Below are 18,460 nucleotides of genomic sequence, written 5' to 3' on the forward strand. Positions count from 1 at the left end.
TTTCTCCAGGAATGCAGGTGCCCTGCAGGAAGTGCTGGATGCGGCTCTGGGAGATGCCAGCCCCTACATCAAATCTGAGTTAAAATTCATTTCTCAGAGGCCAAGCCACCTTGGTGGCAACCCGTCCCACTCAGGTATGAAAAAGACCCAAAAGCCTACAATGTATTTTGGTGCATGCCCCAAAGAGCTCTGTAACTTGCTCCTGCAAGGCTACAGTATGCCAATAAACTTGGCAACCACTTCTGCTGTTGCAGCAGAAATACAAATCCACTTCTGAGCTAGACTTTGCCAGAGCAGAGAGAAGGAAAAACAAACAGGAAAAGTGCCTTTGACTCACTGCATTCCTGTTTCCTGGCTTCAGCCTGGCATGGACCGTAGGCAGGTCTCAGCGGCACAGCAGCCTGGCAAGCCTCATGGCCCAGGCATGAGGTCCAGAGTCTTTCCCCTTCTTGGGGATTTGGAGTTCATGTTTGCAGTTGAATCCTGAAATGTAGCATCCTTCTGAGGCTGCTCTATCTTTCTCCAGCAAAGCTTCTGCTTGACCAGGAGCCAGCCAGTGTCCTGCTTTGCTCCCCAGCCTACTGCACACCCCAGCAGCACAGAGAGGCTGCGACATCCTTCTCCTTCTCTCCAAAATGCCTGAAACGTGCCAATCGTACATAAGGTATTAAGCAGCTGGATGCAGAGCAAAAGAGATGGCTACCATTGTGTGGCAGCCAAATGCAGACACACAAGTTTGCTTAATCCTGGCGCCATCAGTGTCTCTGATGCTCCTCCACCATGGGAGATGTGTCTATGTGCTCTATGGACCAGGGCAGAAAAGCTCAGGGAGCTATACCATCATGAACACACCGCATACTCCTTGGTCTCCCCCTCTAATATTTGGCCAAAGAAAGACAGAAACAGGCCCAGTTGTTACGTTTAGTTTATTTCCTCTGGATTTAGACACAGCTCTGGCTAACCACCACAGCAGCAAACCAACCATGACCTGCGATGTCCTGCTTCTTACCTCCCCGCAGGAAGACCAGCTGGTGGGACCAGCTGGTGGGATCCCCGCAGCCCCTGGGAGGGCAGGGGCTGCACTGAGCAGCTTGGAGAGGGCCCCGTTCTGCAGGATGAGCTGGGGAAGGTGTGCTTGTCAGGGCGGGTGGCAACACAAAATCACACTGCAGGTGCAGCATGTAGGAGTCAAGCCTTGGATGCAATAGCATGGTGCAGACAGGGAGCAACAACACTGGCATTTTGGCTCTTCAGCTGTCCTCCCCTTCTTCCCCCAGCTTTTCCTCTGGCTATTGTAAAAAAGGAGATTTAAGCATTTACAGGGGAGGCATTTAAGCAGGGAAGAGTCTCTGAAAGCAGAGACCTGTGGGCAGTTCTTTGGGGAGCCTCCCATCATTCTCTAGGCAGTAATGGTGCCTTCTTCACAGTCTGGGCATTTGCCTTCCAGATGAACTGAGTTATCTGGCCTAGAATCACGTTTTGAGGAAGTGTCTGCAGAAGGATCATCCTTGTCTATGGCCTTTGCAGCCAGTGACTGGATGAGAAGAGAGTGCTGTTAAGCCTGGAAGATTTGGGTGAAAGAAAAAAAAAAAAGACAATTCCCTATTGCAAGTTTTAAGTCCTGGAAATGCCAAAGCTGTCAGAGAAGAGCAGAAAGGGACTGAGAAAGTGCCAGCACAGCAGGAGCTGAACAAAACTTCTCAGGGATCCAGACTCCAGCCAAGATCCCTGCAGTGCTTTCTGGAGAGACAGAAGCCTTGCAGTAAATTCAGCAGTAAAGATTGTTGCAATCTGCCTTTTAGGAACTGCTTTCTAGCAGCTGAAGCAGCTGTTGGGTCAAAATAAAAGCTGTTTCTATGACTGGGATGTGGGTGGTTCTATGACTTCAGTGTTCCTTCTGATTGAGGTAGGGGCTGCTCTGATCCCACACACAGGAGTTAATTTAATGGTGGGAAAAAAGATGAATTACTAGCTCAGTAGCAGTTCCTGGCATAGTAAATCTCTTGTGACAAGCAGCATGTGCTTTCAATGCAACACCCTCAGACTGGGTCAGAAATACTTTAAGCGAATAGACGCCACCACACCATTGACATCCACTGCTCCTGCAGGGTCAGGATGGGAGGAAGCAGCCAGGACATCCAGCGTACAAAGCTGCACCATCCAACACTATGGCACTGCAACATCCCCGGGCCTTTCAGCTGCTTCCCAACATGGACCTGGAAAGGATGACTTCTAACCTTGAGTTTTACCAGCAGCAGCATTGAGCTGGAGGCTCAAAGATGCACTGTGAAGCACTTTTTTTCGTGCTTCCCAAGCCATTAGAAAAAGCAGGGACTGAACATGAGTGACAGACCCTATTTCACAAGAGTCAGCTGCAAATCAAACCCCTTGTCACCTGTGCACAGCTCATGACCCTGCCCAGACAGTGATTTCTGGAAACTCTGCTCAGAATTAATGCCCAAATGCCAGCTTTGCATGCATTTTGCTAGGACCTGGATTTTGCTTTGTTTTTTCCCTAAAAAGCATATTTCAAATGGTGAGATGGAAATAACTGACTTGTGCTCCAGTTTCCTCCTCCAGCACTATCCAGGTCTTCAGCCAGCACTTAGCAGAAGCAGGAAGACTGGTCTGTTATCACACCTGAGGCATTTCTCTAGCAGAGGCTAAAGAGAAGCAGCTGTTTCTGGCATAGGAAGAAAAAAAAAGGATTCTTCAACGGGGTACAGTGGGCCTTAATAAGTCCTGAGAAGTGCTAGGGAAGGACAGGGAATCCCAGAGGCAGAGGCAGGCACAGCAGGAGAGGCTGGCACAGAGATGAGGGGTCCCAGCAAGAGCTGTGCTAAACACAGAAGAAGCCCTCCTGAAACTCCACAATCATATGTTAATTTATACAGCAGCTCTGTACAAAAATAGAAGGGTTCTAATAAGATTAACAATATTAAATAAATATTTAATAGAAAAAGTCTTTGGCCTAGTTCATAGCTCATCCTTTGGGTTGATGTTCATTTCGCTGGGTCCTAGATGCTCCTGGTCCAACATGGCGATCACTTCATCTGCCTGGATCCGCTCCTGCAAGTGGGGATGGGAAGAAACCATTAACAGCAGAGCTTCAGCATCTGCTCTCAGCTTATTCAGCACGGCTCAGCTGGAAGCACCCACAGCAAGCAGTTCATCTAAGAACCAGCATTGTATCTGACAGGACAGGGGACAGCCTGGGTTTGAGCTGGGGATTTGCTGGGCAAAATTAATCAAATCACTTCGCACCTCATTACCTAATTCATCCTCCCTCCAGGGGCTGCAATGGCTAAGGCAGAACTGATGTAGTGCTGTTCCCTTATCACACTTCACTAGCAGCCACCGCCACAGTGTACCCTCCTCCTGTCCACACAGGATCCTGGGATCTCCTTCCATACATGCACCAAGCATGGAGGAATTCCAGCTCGTGCCAAAAAGCAGAGAGACAGTAAAGTACGTGTCTGAAAATAAGCTTCTCCCAAAGCTTGCAGCCCGTCTGCTTCACAAGGCAAAGGCACGAGGGTTCTGCTCTCTCCCTGTGTTTAGTTTTGCTTGGTTTTTTATTCTTAGAGACCAGAATTGCTATCAAAGGAAGGCAGAGGCTGGTACAGTAGACTTTTCAAATAGAATTTGGAGGTTGCTTGTTGAAAGGCACCACAGCCCAGACCTCCCAAGGCATCTGAGTGCCCAGAATGATGGGCTTCAAGCTGACAAACTACTTCTGAGGACCCGGCAGCAGCCGCACATCACTGGCCTCCGAGCTGCAGATGGCTGTGGAGGACTTCCCTGTTCATCAGGGTATTGCCACTAGGTGTCAGAAATGGCCAGCCCAGTCCTGCGCAGAGCCCTCCTGCACCCCTCTCAGCACCCCAGCCTGCCCCAAACCCCAGAGGCCCAGGGTGATGGGTGCCCAGGAGCATGTCCAGCAGGGAAGTCCCAGGGCCACCAGCTCATGTCCCCATAGTGCAGCAGATGGGAATGCTCCTGTGGAGGGGGGGTGTGATGAAAATAGATGTGCTAGGACTGGAGGCTGAAGATGGTCCAGTTTTCTTCAGGATAGTGGGTACCCCCTAGCTCCTCTTACATCGTGATGGAGGGACTCACCAGCTCTCTGTAAAGTGGGTCCAAGGTGAACCAAAGAGCCACAGCGCACCGCTGGCCTTTGGTGACTGCCTTCACCCCATGGGGGTTCTCACCACCTGACGAGAAGCTGATCATTCTCCCGCACTTGGGCTTGATGGAAGCCTGTGGAAAAAAGAGGCGACACTAGGATGGCAAGCAGCAGCATGGCAGCAGTCATTGGACACATCTGGGATCATCATGGTCCAAGGACTGGGATCTTACTGAGCATCTCTCTGCATTGTCCCGGGACCCAGTGAGCTGTGTTGGAGAACATGCAGAGCCCTGGGAATGGCTGTAAAAGTGTGCGGGGTAAATAGGGAGGTGTGAGGCTTAGTCCTGCTGTGCAGTCATCATGCAGAAAGGAGGTGGGGGCATGGAGTCCTTGCAAAGCCTGCAGGTAGCCAGCTGCAGCAAAACAGGGCCACGACATAGCTCCAGGGAGGTTCAGGCTAACCCTGGCATAGGCTGTGAAATACCCTTCTTCTTTCTGCTAAGTCCACAACAGGCATCCTGCGGGACCTCAGGGACAGAAGTGCCAGCCAAATCAACTGTCTAGCACTGGTCTTAGGTACATGCAATCAACTCTCCAGCATCTACTGGACTTCAGAATCCCAGCATGGTGCTGAGATGCTCTGTTCAACTACGGAGGGGTGCCCAGCCTCCCAAATAGCCCCATGCAGAAGAGGGGGCTTGTGCCTGGGTCTCATCCTTCTCAGAGACTGATGTCCACCATCATGACCTGCTCTGTGCCACACACTGCATATGTACAGAGGCATTGCTTTGTGTTTGGCCACGAGATGGGGTGGGAGCTCAGTGGTCCTCCAGGCAGGGACAACTCTCAGCCATCCCTCTGATCTGCAAGTTTCCTGCTTAGCACAGCCTCTGGGCAGGGCACAGAAGGTCTGTGCAACTCTGTAGGGGCTTTTTGCAAGGTAGGAGCCACAGGCTGCCTGGGGAAGCCCAGAGCCCTGGCACAGACTCCTGAGGAATGGCATTTGATTCACAGCACCAACTTACAGTCACAGTTTTGGCATCCATCTCGGTGAAAATGAACTCGCCACCTTCGAAATCTGCGTTCATGTACAGGAGGGCACTGGGGAAAGAAGTGAGAGACCCCTGTGAGGGGAGCACCAGGGAGGGCTACCCCTGCCTCCAGGGTAGATCCTGCATTGCTCCACCGAGATGCCAATAAGGGGGCTGCCAGGCAGGGGAGGTCCTGCTGTGAGGCTGGTCAGGGACACCCAGATTGCCCCCATTTTGGAGCCACAGCTGAGAACCAACAGATCTCTCCTTGGCTAGGGAACAATTCGCAAAATATCCCCTGGGTCCCACCAGCTCTCATCCTTCCATTCTGCACCAAAACCACATGACAGAGACACAGCCCTGTGGGCCACAGCCGGGATCTCCCAACCCTAAAATATCACAGAGCCATTACAGTTAAACTCTGGCTTGAAGCTTAACCATGATGCTTGCTGCCACCAGAAAATACCTGCTAGGTCTCACTCTGCCACGGCTGGGATGTACCAGACTTAGGTCTGTGAAGCAGGATGCCCTCCCTTGGGGAGGGTCCCTGTGTGCCCTTGGGATCAGCCCCCCCTTTTTGCCTACCTGTAGTCCCGAAATGTGTAGGCAGGAGGTTCTTTCCAGCACTCATTGGCCTCAGGGTCCAAGAGGCAGTTGTCAGCATGGATGGGGTGGCTGAGGTCATTTCTCCGCTCCTGCTGGCCTAGGCAGGACCATGTGAAGGAAGGGGGAAGGAGAAGGGGTAGATGAGATGGAAATGCCATGTTCAGTGGGGTCCGTCACTGCCCCAACCCCACTCCAGGTGGTGTTCACAGGTGAGAGGAGGAAAGAAAAGGCTGGGGAGAAAAGGCAACATCTGAGGACTCAGATCTGCACAGCTCTGCTTGTCCCTTACTGCAGGGAAGCAAGATGGAGAGCTGTGGAGGGGTGGAAAGGAGAAGGGACAGTGAGAGGAGGCAAGAGAAAAGGGAGGAGAAAAGAGAAAAAGTTGGAGGCATGAAAAACAAGAGATACCCCAGAACTCAGCTTCTTCAGGACAACAGTGCCCACCCTTTGCTGCTGTGGGGATGGTGACTTTGCCAAGCCCTCAGCCACCAGTTTAAACATCAGGCAAAACAGAGCTGTGCTCAGGCTTGGGTCCCCCACCCGTAAACCCTCTGTGGGGGGTTGAACCCCTGCTGTCCTCCCAGGCCTGCCCCACCACCTCCTCCCCAAGCCTCACCGGAGAGGGCAGTGCGGCACACCAGGTGGGTGTAGGAGAAGTAGAGTGTAGAGTTCAGCATGAAGTAGGACTCAACAATCCTTCGAGCCTTCTCGCTGATGTCATAGAAAAGGCGGGCGCTCTTCAGTGGGACACGGCCCTCGTAGCCATACTGGGCAAGGAGAAGGAGCAAGAGAGAGTCAGCACCACATACCGGCTGGGATGGAGAACACAGGAGGAGGGGAGAAGATGTACCTTGAGGGCTTTGAGGACAGTGGCTCCTTCAAATCTCTCATTTGGGGTGTGGGGGGAAGTTTTGCCCCTGTAACCATCTCCAGCCAACATGATCCCCTGAAAGACACGAACATGGGTGAGGGGGGAACTGGTGCCCTAGGAGAGGGCTGCTCACCATGAACACAGTCCATTCTGAGATGCTGGAAAACAGCCACCCACCATCTGACTAGGGATGTTCAGGCACCCTCAGGCTTAATTGACAATGAACGAGGAGGCTCAACCAGGTTTGTGGATGAGCATCCTTTGGGGCTGCATCCTTTCCACAACATATGGAAAAGAGCTATCTCTGCATGGGCTTTGTCTTGCAGCATGTTTCTAAGAACAGCCAAAGACGGAGCAGCAGCAGTTACGGGGACAAGCTTCTGTCCCTATAACACAGGCATCCTGGCATCAGTTGCAACACTCAAGTTTGAGGCATGAACCCAGAGCCTCTCCAGGGGCTGATCTCACATTCAGCTCTCAAAAGCCATCAGGCACTCAGCCCAGGTGGCACTCATGGCCCACCCAGGGGGCATTGCCTACTCACATTGGCCACCCTGTGAAGCTCTCGGCACTGCTCCTCTGAGATGACGTTATCCAGTAGTACTCGCTGGGTGCCGTTCAGCTGCTGCGAGTTGTAGACAAACTTCACATCGCTGTAGAGTAGTGGACCCCCTGATGGAAAGAGAGACACAGAATGACACTGCTAAACATGCCCTGGCCTCATTGACAGCTTGTACCGTGGCTGAGGGCCAGCTGAAGTCACCCGGGTGCGCTGCCAGGGGAAGAGCTTCACAGTAGAGAGCAGAGTTTGGCCTCACATCAGCAACGAAAGAAAGGGAAGCAATGGAAACACACGGAGATGAAATCAATGTGCTGCAAGAGCATCAGCGTTTTCCACTTTCTCATTAGCTGCTTTGTAAACGCGGGGACCACAGCCTGAAAATGCAAAAACCCGATGGGACACAATGAGAGACACAGACACTGGCTAACGGCCCTCCTGCCCGGTAGCCAACATCGATGGAGGCCATAAGTTTCCATTTGCGCTGTGTGGCTCGTCGGCTTTGCGTGCAAAGCTGCTCTCTGCAATTGTCATCAGTGGGTTTCTTGTCTTTTACACATGTAGAAAACCTAATGCAGCACTGAGCTTGCAGCAAGCACCACTTGTTCTCCACCAAGAAAAGGGGCTGGGAGTGGGTGGGTTAGAGGACCCTGAGGACATCCTCCTTTGCAGAGTCAAAGGGAGCTGCCGTGGCTGTCCCTACCATGTCTCACTCCCTGCCTCCAAGCTGCCTCCCTCTGCCTGACAGAAGCCAATGGCTTGGCTGCGTTTTGGAGGTCCTAGGTAGCATCCCAGGGATGTGAATACACTGTGGCTGGGCTTGTAAACTGTTGGACTCCCACCTGATACAGGGCAACTGAGCCTTGACATGTGCTGAGAGAACAGGCGAGGAGAAGAGAGAGATTAGCTCTTTACGAGAAGTTTCGATCCATCCCCATCAAATTTGTCTGATCAGAAAAGCATGGTGAGGCCACTAAATCACCATCTTCTGAAGCCTCTTTCCCCACATCTCCTCAGAGAGAGAGAATGAAAGAAATCGCAACAGTAAAAACCTAAACCAGATGTTTTCTCCAGGAGGAAGGTGACTTGCATCTAAATTGTGGGGAAATTATCTGTTGCCACAAAGCTGCAATAAAACAGAGGAAGCAGAGCCTCAGAGCTCCTCTCACCATGTGGCGCAAGGAAACCTCTCTGTTTCACTGCTTTTATAATTACTAATTTTCCTGTCCGTTAAGGCACATTGTGTGTTTTTGGAAGAGTCTCCTTGGCCTATGGAGGACATGTAACCCTGAGGGCAGAGCCCCACTGCTAGCCCACGGCTTCATTTCCGAAGGGTTAGGTTTCTTGGAAACGGAAAAGATAGGATGCTCCTTCTGTTCACTTTGCTGTTCTTGTTGCTCAACAATAGCATTTATTATAAATGCAGCTGGATCAGAAGCAGGACTCTGAAATCCAAACTTCTGGCACACTACAACCCAGGGCTGACTTTTCCAGCTCGGATGTTGCTCTTCCCCTGCCGTAGGCACATGAGGGATGAACCTGGAAGGCGTCACTCACCACTTCCCCAGTTTCTTCTGTTCCTCCCAGGGAGCTAGCGGGGGCTGCCCTGTGCTGGGAACACTGAACCCTTGTCCTACACCAGCAGCGTGCTCCCGGCTGCCTTCCTCGCCCCCACTGCCTTGAAGCACCAGCAGAGAGAGAGAGAGACCTGTTTCCTGTGTATGATCTGTGAAAAAGACCCCAAAGAAATTGGGGAATTATTTGGACTTTTAGGAGTGAAGGAATTGATGGAAAAGAAGAAGAAGGAAAAGAGAGAAGTAAAGAAGAGAATTACAAAATTAAAGTGGACATTTCTTTTTCTCTTTTCACCTTTTCTCTTCTTTTTCCAAGTGAAAAGAGAGAAAGAAAAAAAAAAAGACAACAGAGAAAGGAAGCAGCTGGGTGGACAAAAATCACATTTTCTTTTTGATTGGTTTCCATTTTCTTTGTAAACTCGAAAACATTCTGCAGCTAAACCAGAATAAAAGCATAGAGAGAAAAAAAAAAAAAGAAATAAACACAGAAAGATGCACTCTGAAATTATTTGGTTATAGAAGTGAAACAGGCCAACAAATATAAATCATCCTGTAGTATTAGCCTATTTTATGTATGGCTAGAAAAGGGATAACAATGCACTGAACATGACACTGAGCAGCTGGACACAACTTGGGCCATGGAAAGATGAGGAATTCTCCAAAAAGCGCAACCATCCCTTGCATTACAGGGAGGCTTAATTGCCTGCTGCTGTGGAGCTGCCCACTAGAGACACAAGACACCTCCTGGCTTGAGATCCCGTTGTTTTGCAGCAAGGACCACACTTTGGTATTTGGCTACAATATAGTTTTTCAAAATTGTTTTGGGGGAAATCTTGTCTTTAGTAGATGATGTTACAGTATTTCCTGTGGTTGCTGAAAATGTGCTGGAATCAGCTGAAATATCTGCTGACAGGCCTTAAAACCAAGTGATTTGATGTAAGCCAAGACATGAAATCACAAGCCAGCCTGCAAACAGAAATGGCTGTCAATATGGTGTCATCCAGCACATTTAGCAAAGCATCAGGACCAAAGTTCCCAAAACCTAATGCCTCCAGCATCCATCCTTCTGCAGCCCAGACAACAGGGAACCTTTTAATCTTAGAAGCACCTTGGGGAAAGACTACTATTTGCTGGTGCCACCTTTCCCACGGTGAGGAGGACCTAGCCTGCCAGACCCACATCTCGGGACTCCATACTGAGCAGCTCAGCAGGCAGCAAAAACAAGTCCGAGAGCAGAGCAGTGCTGGTGGGATCCGCAGACCCAGAAATGCCGTGGCAGCATTGAAGACTTCTCTGTCTCTTAAACAAAACTGTAACTCCTTCAGATAGGATTGGCCCTTATCGCTCAGTGGCCAGCCTTTGCAGCCTGCACTCTCTAGAAATAGGAAAAAAAATGATTTGGTTGAAACATCTTCATCAGGCTTACCTTCCTTCAGCTCTCGATCTGGTTTTGGCATGGGTTTCTTTGCCAGGGACAGCCGGGGCCCTTCCTCTGGTTCACTGCTAATACTTGATGGGACACTGAGGAGCAAGAGAGAAGAGGAACAACATGACTTTGGCCACAGTTCTCCAGTTCTGGGAATTGTGCTGTTTTGCACCCTTCAGGAACCAATACATGAATAAACCAGGCAAATTGGTACTTTGTACAAATGTCACAACAATACAAGTAGAAGCCCTCATTTTGTCCTGTGCCAAATCATGTTTTTCTGGTAATGGGAACAACAGTTTCCACTATAAAAGCACAGACACCAACAGACCTGAACAGCAACACTTTCTTCATTGACCAAGTTCCCTCTAGACCATTGCTGGTTTTGAGGCTCTCAGCTGAAATAAGGTGCTTGTGGGACTGTTTGTAATGGTAAGGGGCAAAGGGCCCTAATTCAACCATGATGGTGTGCTGGGGTGGATGGGCAGCACCCCCCAAGTGGCAGGCTGGTACTCCATCATGTGCACATCCCCTTAGCCCCACTACAGGGACTGGTGAAGCTGTGGGCTTAGCTGGGTTGGGTGGTGGCTCACCTGTGCTCATCCTGGCGGGCGCCGTACCTGTTCCAGTAGTTCTGCGGGAAAAGAGAGAGGTCATGCTTCTTAATTTAGTGCTCCAGCCAAACCCAGGGAGCTACCTGCTCTGCCTCACACCTGGGGACAGCCAGCCTCCCTGGTATGGGTCCATTCCACACAACTCTGGGAAATTGCCTGGGGTCACCAAATTGAAAATGTAACCCCAACCCAAACTGATATTGTACAACGAGTACAGAGGGAGCCCGGTTCATCCAGCCTTCTCTGTCCTGCCCTACCACCATGGCAGTGGCTGAAACAAAGCCAGACACCATGGCAGGAGAGCTGGACTGGGCTGTGTCTGCTCCTTCTTCACCCCGGGAACGGCTGCCTCCCTTGCTTTGCCATTGCCCTTTTCCCATAGGGAACAAACTGAGCCAAGACCCAGCTCCTGAGTCACCTACATGGGACTCATTTTACAGGAGAGAGAGGTTCACATCCTACGGCTGTGAACTCCTAAAGGCCCTTGCCATAGCAGACCCAGGCATTACCGGCTCGGTGTAGGTGTATCCGAGGCCGGCCGCAGCCACCTGCAAGAGGTGAGACTCCAGCTTATGGCGCCGCAGCAGCGCTTTTGCCTCCTGAAAAGAAGAAGAGAAGGAGAGTAGTTGCATGTTTAGCTTTCACAAGATACAGTCAATGCACATCTGCTTCAACAGGGGTTTGATTTTCACACAACACAACCCTGTAGGCTCCTATGGGGCTATGGATGCTTGGGTCATGCTTTAGAGCTACCTCAGACACAGGGCTGAGCTACTCACTATGTTACAGAAGGGGAGGTGTTCAGCAACTTATTTGGGAAACCTGAATCCCCAAAATACATGTGCATAGGTGGCAGAGAGTGCTGAGCACGTTGGAAAGCCTCTAAATATCCGAGCAAGAGGCTGGCCAGAGAAACCCTAGCTGCAGAGCGGGAGGTAGGTTCAGGCTGGTGGAGCAGGGACCCTGGCTGGGCTGTGCCTCTGTTTCCCCCCTGCTAGCTGGAGCCTGGTGGTTTTTTTTACAGAAAATTTCAAAACACAGGAAACAACGAAATGTTTTTGTCAACTTCAGGTTCTTTCCTAGATTCACTTTGCAAGGAGAAATGATAATTGTCCTTGCTTTCTTTTTTATCCTTTCCCTTTTCTTTTTAGCATTTTATTATTTATTATATATATTATTATATACATAATAATATATTATGTATATTTTATATGTATATTATATGTTATATATATTATATTTTTTAATATATATATTTTATTATATATTTCTTTTTTAGCATTCAGCAATCAAATCACCTTGATTTTCCTAGAAATCAAGGAATTACCAAGGGAATGAAAAATCCAATTCCTGCCTACCCTCTGCTTACAGTGCAAGGGAAATGAGCCTCAGCAGGGCTGTGATGGGATGGGTGGATAACTTCTTTGCTTCTGCATCATGAGAAAGGCAGCCTCAGGGCTGCAGATAAAGTCTGCCCGGACTGGAGATGAAGCCTGTCCTGCTGGGTGACTGAACCCAGCAGTTTGGTTGTTTGACCCCAACCTAACCCTGTGATAGCAAGGCTGCTCCCTGCAGAACAGGCTGAGCGCTGAACTCCAAGCTCAGTGACTGGAGAGTAAAGCTGACATCCCAGCCTCCCCTTGGGAAAATATTTCTTGGCCCTCTCTTAACAGAGGTTGCCCTCCGCTCAGTGCTGCATTGCATTCCTCCTCCATATCTCCTCCGGAGCACTGAACCAGGGGAGGGTTTACATTGCTGAGGCACTCAGTCATCACCCTCCCTGCTCTTGCTCAGGTTTTGCTAAGCTGAAGTCCCCGTTTAAAGAATATCCTACCCTCCAGTTTCTCCCCCACACCAGTGACTCTGGACTTGCACCCTTACAATTAGCATCACCAGCTCGTCCAGCACCTCCACATTTGTTTTCAGAGTGGTCCCACTGTGGGAAAGCTGCCAAGCTGCTTTAATTTCCAGCTGATGCTTTTGTTAAAGCCTCCCACCAAGGGCTCTTAGGTGACACTCACTCTCACCTTTCTGGGTTTGATTGTGTCTGGATCCATCGTACCTTCCAAGAGGCCCTCGTAATAACCTGCGTTCTCCAGGACATCTTCATCATCAGGGTGGAAGAGCAGGTATGACTTAGCACACTCCAGGGCTTTTACATAGTCACCAACTGAAAGGCAACAAAACAGTTGTCGGGGGGGCAGAGGAGGGGCACAGCCCTGCCAGCAGTGCTGGGGGCTCACGCCAAGCATGGCAGGGCAGAGCCACTGAGGCGAGCCTGCAGAGAGGGAGGGCACAGCCTGAACTCCCCATCAGCTGAAGGGTGAGCCCAGCACTTTACAAGGCTCTTTAGAAGCAACTTTGTCTTAACCACTCCATTTCACCATCGGGGAAACCGAGGCACAGAGACATGATTTCTCTGAGGTCATGCACAGGTTGAGTGGTATCCAAATTGGATCCAATTGGATGGGCAGGATGTGGATGCTGCCCAGCAGCAAACTGCCTCTCTTCTGTGCAGCATCTCGCAGGGCTATGAGGGGTTTTACCCACCACATTAAACATCTAATTCAGCAGAGGAATGAAAAAACCCTATACACCATGTATGAAACACTGCTGACTCCTCCAGCTTTTTTCCCATTACGTTGATGAATGAAGGTTTGAGTAGAAATTTTGACCCTCCCACATGCTGCTGTTTTCAGGAAAGAACTCCTAGTGTAAGCCTGAGATAGCAAAATTCTGCCTAGATTTTCTTTATGTAACAAAACATAATAAAATGCCACATAGGACCACACAACTGGCAATATTTTATAGCACTGCCAACTCCTGATGTTTTGCAATGTTGCCAACTCCTGCAACTTTACTATGAATCTTAAAATATTTGGTAATTAGCAAAAATTGGCATATTGGGATAAGCTTGGGCTAACTTGTATATCTGTTAATATATTAACTTAAAAAATGTTATCTATTGGTTTCAGAAAATGTGAAACATAAATCTCCAGAACTTCAATATCACAAGGCAAATGAAAGGACCCTAAAAATGCATGATTTATTTAAAGAATAATAATTCTTATGCTAAAGGTTGGGCTTTTAAAACCTGGCAGATGATGTAAAACAGTTTTACAAAAACACATAATTGCATTTCAGTCAACCTGAAAGGAAAAGGACTTCTGAAGAGACAATTTCCAATGTCCTCCGCTTCCTGACTCTTTCAGACCACGCTGCTGCGTCACCATAGCACATACATCATGGGGAAATACCCTGATTTCCACAAGAAGCAATTAAAACTTGTACAAAATGTAACAGAACGCAGCAAACACTGTGAGGAACAGAAAGACAGCCCTTACCTCTGTAATAGGCAAACTGCAAGTAGTCGTAATGGAGGGGAAGGAAATTTTCGATGGGTGAGATACGGCCTGAACGTGTGGCAAGTTCTCGGACACAGTCGTGTTTGCAAGCCAGGACCTGCATGTAGTGATCTGCCGAGAAAAGGAGAAAATGGTTTGAACTGAGAAGGATGGGGATGGTGCCGAGATGAGGACAGACAAAGGTTAAATCTCACCAACTGAAAGACATGCAACTCACGATGCTGTGGGCCAGCAGGGGACTGCATACCTAGAGAAATAGCTCAGGTTCCTTCCCAAAGCCAATGGAAGGTTGCAGTCACATTTTTACCCCCATTGAGAAATGTCTTCCTCCTTCTTTCAACTGTAGAGGGAGCTTGAGGATCTCTTTTGTGTGCTGGGAGATGCTGCTTCTGCCTGGGAAAACCAGATGGACCTGCATGTGGCAGGTATCTCTTCAACCCCAAGAGTCAAACCAAAGCCAAGGAGACCCGCAAAACAAGCGGAGACGTGAAGATAGGGTGGCCACATGTGCTGCCACTTCAAAGCCATCTCCACACTCACTTCCTTCAGCTCATCTTTAATCCTCTCCTTTCTGCAGCAAGAAAGCTCCCAAGGGCATGGGATTGTTTAGGTAAGAGAGGTCAGCACAGCTTCCCAAGCATGGCAGAGCAAGGCACCTGTGCCAGGAGTCTGAAAGGTCTAAGGGGCAAATACAGGCAGCAAAATCCCTGTGTTTGCTCCTTCTCAAAGATGAGGTATCTCCCAGAGGAACGCAAGCACGTGGTAAACATCTGTCATTAGCAAGGTTTCTTAACTGGTGGGAGTCCACAATATAGGCGTTGTATCAGCTGTGCAATTTCGAAGCCAGCACTGACATCTGATTCCAGTTTGGAGCCTTTGCTGCAATGTACTTACAAATCTACTTTGCTTGCACTGTCTCTGTACACCATTTAAAACCTTAAGAAACACACACAGGCTTGGAAAAAAAAAACCCATAAAACAAAACATGTGCTCAGCTACCAAAGCATTTCTCAGGGCTGCCAAAAAAACAGCCGGAGGAATTTGCAATGAAATCAAGTGGAAACTCAAAGCAGTCCCCCATTTGCTCTGGGCAGGTAGTCTGAGTAGTTATCTGATTTACCATCCATAGCCAGGGTATTACATTAGGAAAGCAAGAATGAAAAGGACATAAATAATTTTGTTGTAATTTAAACCTATTTAAGCATCCTAGTCCTGGAATAATCCATCACTGAGAAACACCACTTTTTCTTAGTACTGTCAAGGTGCCCTGGAAACAGGCTGTACGGACTGGAATCAATTCACTGAAATGCATCTGTCCCTGGGTTGGGGAGGTGAGAGTGTTTCAACCCCATGCAGCAGCACAGAAATCAGCTTGGGATTGAAAAGAGAAACAAGTTTTGAAGAAATTTAAACCCTCTTTTCTTGGCGTACTAGTATTCCCACTCCCTGGTGAAACATCTGAGGCTGAGTGCCCTGGACCCAGGGGTGAAATCTGGATTATGCTGTCCCATAAGGAACCATTTAGCTCCCTATAGCAAAGCAGTTGCATTTTGTATCTGTGTACCCTCACTTCCCTGTTTCTTTAGGTGCCTGAATGGCACCAGGGTTTGGACTTGCTGTTTCCAGGCATATCTGGTCAACCCAAGCCACAGCACTTGCACTTGCAGAGACCATCTGGTTTGTTCTCACTCCCAGCTGATGTGCTGGGTTGAGGACCACCACACCATGACCACCCTCTGCAAAGTCCAGCACAGAAACTTCTCTGCTCATTAAGGCTGCACTCGACTTGCACAGCACAAACAATTTAACAGAGACCCAAATCTCTTTGACGAGCAGCACCTTTCACTGAGAAGGAAGGTGGGTTCTCTTTGCCACTGAATGCAAATTTCTTAAAGGGCTTGATACTGTCCTTGGTGTCCTGGTCATGGCTTTAAAAGCAGGCATGATTTGGTACCAAGTCAACCCTTACAACACTTTTCGTATTTTTTCCACGGGTAAATAAATCCAACAAAGGCAGCTTCCCATCCGGTATGATGGTGGTTTCTTGTCTTGGTCATTTCAATTAGATTTCCTGTCTCGACACAAACAAAATTATGCAAAACCAAAACACAGTCTCTATCTGAGTGAAGTATTTTCCACACAAGAAGCAAAACTCCAGAGCTTGATGCAACTCCAAGACCATGAGCAGATAAATACGATTTCTGTCACCAAACAAACCTTAATTTATTGTTCTTCTTTCCCTTACGACTAATTAAATGTAATCTCATTTCTACCGAGAATGAGCCATTTTAATCCCCTCTGGCTCAGAGCCACACATGCAAATCTGAAGATTACATAGCAACGTTTGATTCTCTCCAGAGATTCCAGTCAAGATCATAATTAGGTGGGCCTCTGCTAATGACAAATCCATCCTTTTTGGATGGGGAAGAAATCTATGTTCTGAGCCTTTTTGGCAACTTTCCTGGCTATCTGGAGCATGGCCAAGAGGACTTTGCTGCTCTCTTATATGCACTGAAAGACAGAAACTATAAACAGAGGCCAGCAATGTCTAGATTCCAGGGAGGTATGTCAGACTGTGTACAGGGGGAAACCGAGGTGGTTTATGTTAAAGCACCTATACTTCCAGCTCTGACAGAAGGCTGCAAATGCTCCTCCAATCTGGAAATGCAATTCTTTTAGCCCAGCTTCTATTCAGGACCAAAACGAGACGTTCTAGTTCCCTGTCCTCTCAATTCGCATTTTCTGGCCTTCCAACTGCCTCACCAGCAGCAGTGACAGAAGGGAAGACACCTCACCAAATTCAGCCCAAGGCCCAAACTCAATAAATAAAAACATTGCAGGGCAAAGGGTGAGAACCCTGAAGATGCAAAAAGATCTCACCTGCAATAGCTTCATAGAGGCCAGCCTTATTTTCCAGGTACTCATGCTCCTCAAATCTCTGCGGTCCCTCGCACATAAGCTGGCAATCTTCATCCTCAGAGTAGTAACCTTTCAATGCACGTTCCAAGAAGTCAATGGCCAGCTCGTACTCCTCCTTGTCATAGTGCCTTACTCCGGCACTGTAGTCCTCCTGAAAAATAGGTAGACAGAAAACAAGACCATGAGTGGGCCACGCTACTTGGACCACAGCATCCTGCCCTTGCCAACTGCGGGTGCTTCTCATAAGAACAAACAAGGGGGCAGGGACAGAATGATCTCCCTGGGTACCTGCCAGATGTAAGCGGTTGTACCAAACCATGTTTAAGCCACCAATGGACTTTTGGATCAGTGGAACCTTGTAAACCTGCCTAAATGCTCTGCTGAACTCCTCCATACTTAGGAAATCCTCAGTGCCACTGCTGGATTAAGCATTATTATGAAAAAACATTCATTTTCTTTGTTTTTACCCTCCTACCCAACAACTACGCTGAATGCCAAGGGAAAAGGCTGCCCTTGACCCAGGAATATCTGCCTTATGGCCCCTAATGAGCAACTCCATTAACTACACCAAGCGACCACTCCTGCTTCCTTGTGTCTTGTGAAATCAGAAAGTTGGGGTTGGCCCTGGCATTTGTGTTGGTCTTTTGCTTTGGGAAGGTGGAAAAAGGTGTCACTCTCTTGCCTGCCAACCTGCACCCTCACCAGCACAGCCACTTGTGTGCATGTACCCTGGTGGAAGAACCCAGCTCAAAAGAAACACACATAAGCCAAGATCTGTCCATCAGTGCCCATGAAGGCATTCATCAAAGCTGCTTGCTGATGTCTGTTCACAGCCATGGATGACCCCAGAGTTCCCTGAAGAGAGGGACCAGGTTGAGAGCATAGCCATCAGAGAGCAGAGAGTGCCTTGAAAAAGCAGGAGCTAGGTTGCCTTGAAGGAAAGCCCTGAAAGGGAGAGGGGTTTTTGCTGTATTGTAATACAGACCTTGGCAAGAATCTCCCCATTCATAGATGAAGCTCTCCTGGCCTCCTAAATCTCTTCTTCCCCAGGACTGCCTGACGCTTAACCCGGGAACCTCTTTAGCTCAGACTCACCATGTGCTGCTTGGCCTCCCGGTCAATCAAGTCAACCTTCCCTGCCGTGGTCTTGTAGTTCTCAATGTCCTGCTGTATCTCCATGTGCTCAGGGTTGGCCATGAAGAAGGTGTGAGCTGCATTTGCTGCGTCTTCCAGTCTGTTGAGCTGTAACAAGATAAGAAAGACTGACTGAATTGGTGACGTAGGACAGCCAACACAGCAGTTTATGCTGCACTCTCACATGCCTCTGACAACCCTTTGACACCACTGGACTGGGCAATGATGGGAT

General features: G+C 48.9%; 1 protein-coding gene across 5 annotated transcripts in view; it reads right to left on the minus strand.

The window, feature by feature from the left end:
• Positions 1 to 908: 908 nt before the first annotated feature.
• The window catches only part of P3H2 (prolyl 3-hydroxylase 2), a 73,515-nt gene continuing 55,963 nt past the window's right edge, over positions 909 to 18,460 (minus strand). For 4 of the 5 annotated variants that reach the window (XM_014945743.1, XM_014945745.1, XM_014945744.1 and 1 more), the window contains 14 exons: positions 18,190 to 18,336; positions 17,056 to 17,245; positions 14,155 to 14,286; positions 12,838 to 12,980; positions 11,320 to 11,409; positions 10,790 to 10,830; positions 10,197 to 10,291; positions 7,182 to 7,309; positions 6,617 to 6,712; positions 6,383 to 6,533; positions 5,746 to 5,863; positions 5,155 to 5,230; positions 4,120 to 4,260; positions 909 to 3,069 (listed from right to left, as the gene is read on the minus strand). In XM_014945743.1, the coding sequence (XP_014801229.1) occupies positions 2,977 to 3,069; positions 4,120 to 4,260; positions 5,155 to 5,230; positions 5,746 to 5,863; positions 6,383 to 6,533; positions 6,617 to 6,712; positions 7,182 to 7,309; positions 10,197 to 10,291; positions 10,790 to 10,830; positions 11,320 to 11,409; positions 12,838 to 12,980; positions 14,155 to 14,286; positions 17,056 to 17,245; positions 18,190 to 18,336 (1,641 nt within the window). In that variant the 3' untranslated portion in view covers positions 909 to 2,976. The remainder of the gene's footprint in view (positions 3,070 to 4,119; positions 4,261 to 5,154; positions 5,231 to 5,745; positions 5,864 to 6,382; positions 6,534 to 6,616; positions 6,713 to 7,181; positions 7,310 to 10,196; positions 10,292 to 10,789; positions 10,831 to 11,319; positions 11,410 to 12,837; positions 12,981 to 14,154; positions 14,287 to 17,055; positions 17,246 to 18,189; positions 18,337 to 18,460) is intronic. The other variant, XR_001412472.1, reaches the window with a different exon arrangement.

This window comes from Calidris pugnax, unplaced genomic scaffold, assembly GCF_001431845.1.
Source record: "Calidris pugnax isolate Ruff unplaced genomic scaffold, ASM143184v1 scaffold111, whole genome shotgun sequence".
Classification (NCBI taxonomy): domain Eukaryota; kingdom Metazoa; phylum Chordata; class Aves; order Charadriiformes; family Scolopacidae; genus Calidris; species Calidris pugnax.